The sequence below is a fragment of the Podarcis raffonei genome, chromosome 6 (genome assembly GCF_027172205.1).
Source record: "Podarcis raffonei isolate rPodRaf1 chromosome 6, rPodRaf1.pri, whole genome shotgun sequence".
NCBI lineage: Eukaryota > Metazoa > Chordata > Lepidosauria > Squamata > Lacertidae > Podarcis > Podarcis raffonei.
The window spans coordinates 11,230,264-11,239,993 of record NC_070607.1 but is presented as its reverse complement, the minus strand read 5'-3'; the positions used below and the strand labels follow the sequence as shown (position 1 = coordinate 11,239,993).

General features: G+C 44.0%; 1 protein-coding gene across 8 annotated transcripts in view; it reads right to left on the bottom strand.

Annotated features, from left to right (window-relative positions):
- Window positions 1–3,243: 3,243 nt before the first annotated feature.
- SWT1 (SWT1 RNA endoribonuclease homolog) overlaps window positions 3,244–9,730 on the bottom strand; it is a 30,569-nt gene continuing 24,082 nt past the window's right edge. For 7 of the 8 annotated variants that reach the window (XM_053391401.1, XM_053391399.1, XM_053391398.1 and 4 more), the window contains exons 18-19: window positions 5,733–5,797; window positions 3,244–4,283 (exon numbers count right to left, since the gene is read on the bottom strand). In XM_053391401.1, coding sequence (XP_053247376.1) covers window positions 4,178–4,283; window positions 5,733–5,797 — 171 coding nt within the window. In that variant the 3' untranslated portion in view covers window positions 3,244–4,177. Of the gene's footprint in view, window positions 4,284–5,732; window positions 5,798–9,730 lie in introns of those variants that run through there. The other variant, XM_053391404.1, reaches the window with a different exon arrangement.

The following is a 9,730-nucleotide window of genomic DNA, read 5'->3' as shown; positions in this document are numbered from 1 at the left end:
TGGGGTTTTAAAGAGCTGTTTCCCCCCTAATTCCATTATAGTGTACTCTCGCCCCTGTCCTTATTTCCTAGTCCATGGAAGTTCTAGCTTGTCCTTCCTTTTTTCCCTTGCAACCAGAATGCATCTTTCTTCCAGTATATGTGTCTGAGATCTGGTAGTTCCTAGTAAGTTATGTTAAAGAATCCCCTCTTCCCCAAAAAATGCAAACCTGAAAACTTTTTAAAGAGGCTTTAGCCATGTTTCCTGCTATGCCAGAGCTAAAGACCAGAAACTCATTAAGAATTCACTGCATAGTTGCATCTGAATAGACATGTAGCATGTAATGTTATGTTTAATAGGGCTTACTCCCAGGTAAAAGTGTACAGGATGGCAGACTTTGCTCTTAACAGGTCTATGGCAGGCAAACATACAGGTTGAAGCCTTTCCTAGCTTGGAAATGCCAATTATGGGGGAAAACTTCACCATGATTGTACTTTCTCTAATTCTGAATTATGCCATGTCCTATGGCAGCCATTTAGTGACTGGTGTCCCCAGTACGCCCTCAAAATTCAAACTGTCCAAAAAGCTTTGCAACCCCCGGTTTAGTTGACCGACAAATGTACAGGTAACACAGAGAAGACAATTCAGCAGAGAACTGCTATTTAATAAAAGAATAGCTCAAATTATTAAGATTGTAACAATTTTTTAAAAGAATATCAGAATAAAAATAATATCAAATTTTATTTCAGTACATGTTAATACAATGAAAAGTTGGCTGCTGTTTAGGTAACAGCTATAAACTGGGCTGAAAAAATATGCCTTAGGTATGTGAGAGTATTGCTAATTTATGTGAGCTTTGGACATAATATAAAACAACTAATTTTGGCTCTCACTTCAAGACATATCCCATTCCCCCCCCCCAAAGTCCCTGTTTTCATTTGCTAACATTCAGCAAAAACTAACCATGTGACCAGCACAGGTAGATAAGACAAAATACAGTATTTATTGACAATAAATTAAAAAAACAACCACCCTCCTCTGCAGTAGCTTGCACACATTGACTGCAGCTGAGACATTGCTTATCTATAATCAATTACAAGCAAAACAAAAGTGATTCCATTTGTCACTGAATATAACACTATATTCTTCTGACCCCAAAATGTGCATAGCCACAGTCAGTATCTTTATACAATTAGTGAAGTCCCTTTCAGTTTAGTGAGACTTCTCTGAGTGTCTGGTCTGCTGCTCCTGGCCCCTCAAAGTCACAGATATCAGCCCTAAAATTAGCCTTTTACTGTTTACATCTAGCCATAATTGACTTGGAATCATAGAATTGTAGAGATGGAAGGGTCCACGAGGGTCATCTAGTCCAACCTCCTGCAATGCAGGAATCTTGCCCATCGCTGCACTGACAAAGTTACATTTGCACACATTTGCACAAGCATGTTGGGGGTTGCGGTCCTGCTCCCTCCTCCATGTGCCACGATGGAGAAAGACTGAACACACCTTGTGCCACCTTTTGTTTATCAAAACAGCCGCTTGCAGAAATTATTTGAGCAAATTCCTCAAGGCAAGCCTTCCGAAACAGGCAGTGACGCAAAAAGGCTTGTGTAGTATCCTTCTAAACAAATGAAGCTGTGCAATGCAATCCTAGGTTCCTTCACTCAAAAGTAAATCATCCATTTACTTAGACTTAATCCCAAACAAATATGCATAGGATTGCAATCGTAGCCTTGAGTTATATTGACTGGGTGAAAGTCAAGTTTGCCAAGGTAGCTCCATATTGTGCCAGCATAGGGAACTCACAATACACTTTAACAGTTCACAAGTCCTGTGTTGCCATGACTAGGCCAGCGTAAAGCAGAAAAATGGGAACGTTCGTTACTTACTGCAAATGGCGTCTCTCCACTTCTCATCTTCTTTCTTTGAGAGAAGGAAAGACATCCTATCTGGAACTTTTGTCTGTAGCAAAGTCCTGGGGGATCAGGAGTCCCCATCACATTCCTCGGAGGAATTTGAAGCACGCCGTGTGTCAGGAGAGGGGCAGGAGGTCCACACTGCTTTCACAAGCTTGCTCAATGGTTTTAGAATGACTAGCCTTTTTTTTTGCCCTTGTTTCTGGCTACTTTGGCATAACAGTGGGGCGAATGTTTCCACAGGCAGAATCTGCTAAGGGCTGGAGGGGGCAGGAGTAAGCTATGGCATAAAGTATAGGGGGGGGGGGTAATACAAATACAATAAACGAATAAAGAATACGCTCAATTTTGCTTCAAAAGTGCAAGGCAGAGGTGTGGAGCAGCATCCAGTGGCAAGCGGTCATCAAACCAGTTCAAAATGGTCCCTGCCCCGATGAGCCCCTTCCACCTTGGCAATACGTTTGCCAGTCATACTACTTGAGCAAATCCCAAGCTACATTTCTCTTCACCAATTGGGTGGGGGTAGGGACGGGTGACTGGATCTCCAAATTTCATTGCGTAGTACGTCTGGGGAAAGCTTTCTTTCGGACCCACTGTAGTCATCAAGGTACGGCAGCTGTGCTCAAGGCACTGATACACACCTCACACAAGACAGTGAGATTTTAGCCTTGCTTCTATTCTGTCTCCCACGTAATGGCTTCTCCTGCCAGGACCCATGGCCGAGCAGGAAAAGGGGTAGGGAGAAGAGAGTGAAGAGGACAAGAAGTAAACAATAGGGAAGAATATAATAAAGTGAAAAAACACTGCTTTAATTAAGAGAGGCTAGAAAGGATGAAATGCCAGAAATTCAATAATGGGATGAAGATATAGAACATTCTTCACCAAACTGGTGCCCACTAGATGTTTTGGACTACAGTGCCAATCAGCCCCAGCCAAATTTCCCAAAGTTGATCACAGGTCCCTGTTCCAGAGAGTAGCTGGAGACAAACCCTCTCTGGTTGTATCCCTCCCAATGGACTGAGAATGGGTGCTTCCTAGAGGTCTTTGGTGGGTTTCTTCCAAGCCTTCTCTCCTAGGAGTCTGTGACCAGGGCCTGATCCTGCCTCTGCCACTCCACCGAAATGCTGCTGTGCTATTGCTATTGCGCTTGCTCAGGATGCCGGAGGATTTGAAATCCTGCCTGCGGGCCTAGCCAGCTTCTGGCCTAACCACCTACTGTGGTTAGGACCTCTGACCCACCAGTCTGCTTTCCCCAAACCACATCCCCCTACCCTTCACCTGATGTCAGATGCTGCATGGGGGCAGGGGAGGAATGATATGGTTGCAGAGGAACAATTGGGAGCCTTAGTGTGCGCTCCTAATTGCTCCTTGGTAAGCAAGGCTTGTCAGCACCCAGCAGCTGGTCGGTGCTGACAAGTGCGCCTCGCTGGCGCAGTCGATCCATGCCCAAAGCGGGGCTTGCTGTGAGCACCAATCAGGTGATTCACAGCCGAGTGATCCCACTCATCTGTCAAAAGTGGTTCGTGGGGTGGGGCTATGCTTTGTGTTTGAGAGGGAGCTCAGATGGGTTTTAAGTGATTTCTGTAGTTGCTGATTGGTGCCTTACATACTTAAGTGATCTGGGGGTCTCATTGTAAGAGAGGCTGTAACTGATGGGAGACCACTGTGTTGGCAGGATCTCTGCTGAGGTAAGCTACCATCACTGTGATGTGGACTCTTTTTTCCCTGCTACTATTTCTTTAGATAAATTGTGCGTTATCTTAACAACCATTTGGGCCTTGCAAGTTGTTGTTTTTTAATGTACTGGAAAATCAGGATTGGGGGGGAAGGGGGTTTGCTCTTTACCCCCACACTACAGTCCCGAGTTTAAAAGTCTCGTGCTGAGTTATCCTGACTACAACTGCCTCCCTCGCTCTGCTGGCACCAATGGCAACACATACCTAATACAAATAGGAGCTTTGGGGAGATTTTAAAAATCCACACACACCCCCGCTGTGGGTCCCAATCCTAACCTTCACCCCCCTCCCCTCAGCAGCTCCTATATAGATAAGGGGTGGGTGGGGAAGAACAGCACCAAACTACGCAATTAATGTAACGTATAGTTTGGGACCTTAAGCATAGCTGCCGAGAGCGCAAATAATGCCACTTAGTAACACTGCTCTAAGGTCCATCTTTGGCTGGGCCATCAAACTGACGTGTTCCTTCACTGCAGGGGGTTGGGCTAGATGACCCGCAGGGTCCCTTCCAACTCTACAATTCAAAAGCTGCAGCTGATTGCACAATTAGAGCCAACCCCTGTTCTTTATCTCCAGACAGACAGATTCATAGCACTGTTTAATATTGTTGTCCAGTTGAGCTAGTTGGCAGCATCCAACCGATAAACGGTCCCTGGAGAAGGGAGGGGGGATGAGAGAAGAAAACACATAGATTTAGTTACTAAAACCTGTCCCAATTCTATCACTTATTACCTTTTAACAACTTTTCAACTGCTTTGTTACAATGGCAGTACAGTCATACCTTGGGTTACAGATGCTTCAGGTTGTGTTTTTTGGGTTACAGACCTGCCGAAACCCGGAAGTACTGGAACGTGTTACTTTCGGGTTTCGGCAGTTGCCTATGCACAGAAGCGCCAAATCGTAACATGCATCCTGCATGGATCACGTTCGCAACCCGAGCGTCCACTGTATTGGCTTCCAGCTCATTTCTGGGTCCAATTCATAAGAGTGCTGGTTATGGCTTTCAAAACCCAAAACTGCTGAAGACCAGACTACTTGAAAGGCTGTCTTCTCCTACCCGAGTCTGCCCCATATATTGAAATCAGGACAGTCTCTACTCTGCATTTTCAATTTCCGCAGTACAGCTGGTGAGGAGGAAGGAGTGTCTTTTTGGTGGCTGCACCCAGGCTCTCGAATTCCTTACTAAGGGAGATACTTTTACTTACTGGCTTTATTTTAATCAAGTCTTGGTGCTCTCTTTTCAATGTGCAACTCAGTTTATTACACTTCAGTTCCTACTCTTTATCCCTTGGATTTTGTTTTCTTTTAATTGTAATGTATAAAGTACTGGCAACTAATCACACATGCCCACCCCGCACAAGGATGACATTTTATTGTCCTGAATTAGATGAAACAGGACAGTTCTGCCAATCAAGGCCATGTTAATAAGCTGCATGATTTTATTTCTATACAATAATTTAATTGGAGACACACAGAAGCATAAAGGCTTTGGTTTACATAAGCATTCTCCCTAATGTCTATGTTTTGCTCAGGTTACAATTGTATTGTTTTCCCCAGTTTTGCATTTATTAGCATCCAAACATTCTGCTCCACAGCAGCTGTGCTGAAAAGAAAAAAAAACTGCTTTTTGTTTGATGCTAATTCAAATTATGATCTTGGAAAGCAATCAAGACTGTTTGATAACACAACTTAACAAGACTGTCTCTTTGAAAAACCTCAGGGAACATAAAGGCAGCATATAAGGGCAGGAACATTAATGCCTTAATTATGCCCTCTTTCAAATATCGTAACACTGCTTGATTACAGGATAAAAAGCAAGGTTCAACACAAGGTATGTTTCACTGAAAGATCCTAAAATAAAACATCTGTTTCAGATGATGTTTTGTGCATTTACTCTATTAAGTACACAGGTATACTGAAGATAGGATTCATACTGCCGCTGTCAAGAGATCCCAATACAGTATCACTATTTTGCAAACTAAAATTACTCTGTTCTGAAAGGAAGAGGAGATGCTGCCTCATAGAATGTTTTCAACATAATGAAAAAACAAGTGAAAAAGGATTATGGCCAGTAATTAAAGATGTATAAAAAGTAGCTTACCTGTACACCTCTTGGGAAATGCAGTCATAAAGTTCCTCAGCAGTAAATTTCGTATTATTGTGCATCTGTGAAGGAGGAAAAAACCACACTGAAATGTCTAGGAAGACTCACCAATTCTACCTGGAAAGCTTCCCTGTTTGAAAAGATAAGAAGCTTGGGCTTCTCCCCGCAGATCTTGATAGCGGCAGGATATGAGAGAGCCAGAAGTCAAGTGCTTCAACACATTAGGGACATAGAGCTGCAATGTCATATGGGCAAAATGGATAAATATGCCACAATTAGAGACTTTGGGAGAGGGTTCTCACCCGCAAATTATCTGGCTGATTTACAAATACCTAAGTACAGACACTCCTTTACCCTGGCCAGATTTAACGTTTTGCCCTCTGCCCTGCTGCTAGGCAGATATGAGGGCAAACCATATGAGTCACGTGTTTGCCCATGTGGCTCATCGGAAGTGGAAACAAGTCTGCATGTATTGCTGCACTGTAGTTACAACGAGGATCTATGCCTGACCCTTATTGCCCCAGTTCTACAAAAGCTTAAAAATGAACCAGAACTCCAACGTATGAGAGCCTTGGTAGAAGATAAGGTTCCTGAAATTACGATCAATGTTGCCAAATTCTGTGTAGCCGCTATTAGGCGCAGGAAACAAGAGCTTTCCAATGCCAATATGCAGGCGAAGGCAAATACTTAATTTTATTTATGCTGTCAAATTTTAAATTGCTGTTATGGCCTAATCTGTATTGAAATTGTCCTTTGTTTTTTCCGGTGTTATGCTTTGCTGACTAGCTGTACGAGTTAATCTGGTCTGTGACCGTTTAATAAAATTTGATTTGAATCGTGAAATGTGGATACTGTATTGCCTGTTGGAAATTATTCACTGTAAAAGAACTAAAGGCTGCTTCAGCTTATCTTTTTATTGAAGTCCTTAAAACAAGAGTTGACACCTAGCCCCTTTGCCAAGTCAAGCCACAGTCCCTGCACTTTGCCAGCCTGGTATGCAAAACAAGTGTGAAAAAAGTGGCATCTTTGGCAAAATAATTTGCTGGCAGTCTACTTTACAGGATATGAGATGCTGACCCATCACTCCAGAGCACTTACTGAGCAGTATGGTACCAATCAATGCCATTTATGATTGACTAGAGAAAGGGAAACAAGCTCATGGGTGAAAGAAATGGCAGCTGAAAGATATACTTATTGATGCAGACCAGCACAGCAGACAGGCATTAGTTCAATACACACAAGGCATCTCTTCGAAAGCAAACTTCTATTGGTCTCTGTAGAGTCTATATTCCCATAATTTAAAGGCTAGCAAAGTCTGTTGGTGAGGTTCTTTGCCCAGTTGCGTTATCTGCATTCAATACCACAAAGCTGAAATTTGGTGGCCGACTTATTGGAAGACGCAAGATCTACCCACTCTGGAAGAATGGCAGATGAAACTGATTGACTGTATGGGATTGGCAGAAATGACGAGCAGAATCCGTGACCAGGGAGAAGAGTCGGCAGAAGAAGATTGGAAAAAATTTAAGGACTATTTACAGAAATATTGTAAAATTAAGGAATGCTGAATGATGTTGGATTGAAATTGAGTGGTTTCTAGCTGTAATGATATAAAGGAACATGGATGAAAAAAAGGGTTTGGATAGAAAATAAGGTGATATTATAAGCTGTAATGCTTTAAGTTAAGGATTTGCTGAACAAAGAATTTAAAAGGGAATACAAGAAGGGGAGGTATGAGGAGGTCAGAGAAATATGTTACTGAAAAGATTGTATTATGAACTATATGTCTTTTTTAATTTTTTGTTTGTTTTTTGTTTGTATAAAAAATTGAAAATCTTAATAAATATCTTTTTTTTAAAAATGAAATTTGGTGGCCGACTAATAACTTGGCAGTCTGCATTTGTTTTCTCCTGCAAATGTTTTGGTCACTTTACTCATAAGAAGCTGCCTTGAATTGTATCTCTTTATCCTAGCTCTAACCCAGGGGTAGGCAACCTATGGCCTGGGGGCCAGATGCAGCCCAATCGCCTTCTAAATCCGGCCCGTGGACGGTCTGGGAATCAGCGTGTTTTTACATGAGTAGAATGTGTCCTTTTTTAAAAAACGCATCTCTGGGTTATTTGTGGGGCCTGCCTGGTGTTTTTACATGAGCACAATGTGTACTTTTATTTAAAATGAATCTCTAGGTTATTTATGGGGCATAGGAATTCGTTCATTATTTTTTTCAAAATGTAGTCCGGCCCACCACATGGTCTGAGGGACGGTGGACCGGCCCCTGGTTGAAAAAGGTTGCTGACCCCTGCTCTAACCAATCAATCAATATGAAACAAGAAAGAAAGTATATGGTATTTTCCTGTGGCTTAATAACTGTGGACTCAGGCAGCAAATGGAGCTGCGTATTCAGTAATGTGGTGATGTCAAATTCACTCTAGAATGAAGCTGTAAAGACGTTTAGAGAAAAACCAGCCAGGAGGAGAGAAGTGGTGTTCTCACATATTCCTAAGAGGCCCTAAGCCGCTTTTCTATGGTTACAGTTCTGGTTCAGTCTCTGGGGAACAGCATGCAATGATGAATCAGGCAGTGAAATATCAACCACCTTGGAAATGGAAGTCTCCCTTGCTTGACTCAAATGAAAATGTGCTTCTGTCTTGGTGAACTGAATCACTGAAATCATGGAACGACACTAGACCTCTAAAAGGAAACAACTTCTAATACAAAGCTATGTTATGGGCAACATAAATGCATCCTGTTGTGTTGGTTGTTCATGCCAGTGAGAGAGTCTGCTAAGCAAAACCATGAGTGGCCATGGAGGAACCTTTCCACTCTTATTTCTTCTTACCATAAAAAGAAGGGGTAAGCATAGCATTGGGTGCCAAGCAAAAGCCCAGCTGCTGAGTGGAGGGTCACCCATGACAACATCAGCAGCCAATACCTTTGCCAGGACAATCGTCCACACTCAGCAACTGGGCATGACGCTGATTGCTGCCACCTCCACCTTCACACAGCAAAAGGTAAGAGGTGGGAAGGGGTGCCCCTTCCCCTTCATCACATCCCCATGGCACTGGCTGGTTCCCCTTAGCAAACCAGCTCACTGGCTGCCATAGTATCCAGGTGCTATTAAGTTCCACGAACAGAGCACTTTGCTCTCAATCTGAACTTGGAAGTCTTCTGCCAAGGACATTCCATCTCAGGTTCGTTGGCTGCTAAAATAGTAGGCTGGTTCAAACAGCCAGCAGCTCCAAGTGATGGTTTCTGGGAATGTGTTGGGCCACTGTGGGCTGTGTGAGCTGGCCCAATGACCCTATGGTGGTTACTTCCTATGCTGCTCAGTAAACACAGGGTGTCTGAGGTCTGAAGTAGTCCCATGTGACCTTGGTCTTCCAACATTAGAGTGTCAAAGAAAAGAGCCACAGTGCAGCACTCTCATTCCTGGTTAGCAACAACTCTCAGGTTTATTACTGGTTTAAGAAAGCTCTGCGAGTACAGTGGTACCTCGCAAGACGAACGCCTCGCAAGACGGAAAACTCGCAAGAAGAATGAGTTTTCCGTTTTTCGAGGTGTTTCGCCAGACGAATTTCCCTATGGGCTTCCTTCGCAAGATGAAAGCCCATAGGGAAATCTCCGGGGACAGCGGGGAAGCGCAGCACGTCTTCCCCACTGTCCTCAGACCTCCTCCGAAGGCTGGCGGTGGGGCGGAGAGCCCTTCTCCCCGTGCCAGCCTTCGGATGGCTGTTCTGAAGGCTGGCGGTGGACCGCCAGCCTTCAGAACAGGTCCGGGGACAGAGGAGAAGCGCAACGCGCCTTCCCCTCTGTTCCCGGACCTGTCCTGAAGACTTGCGGTGGGAGGAGGGTTTTCCTTCCCACCGCCAACATTCAGAATGCTGTTCTGAATGTTGGCGGTGGGGAGGAAAAACCCTCCTCCCACCGCAAGCCCCGGGAACAGAGGAGAAGCGCTGCACGCCTTCCCCTCTGTTCCCAGACCTGTCCTGAAGACTTGT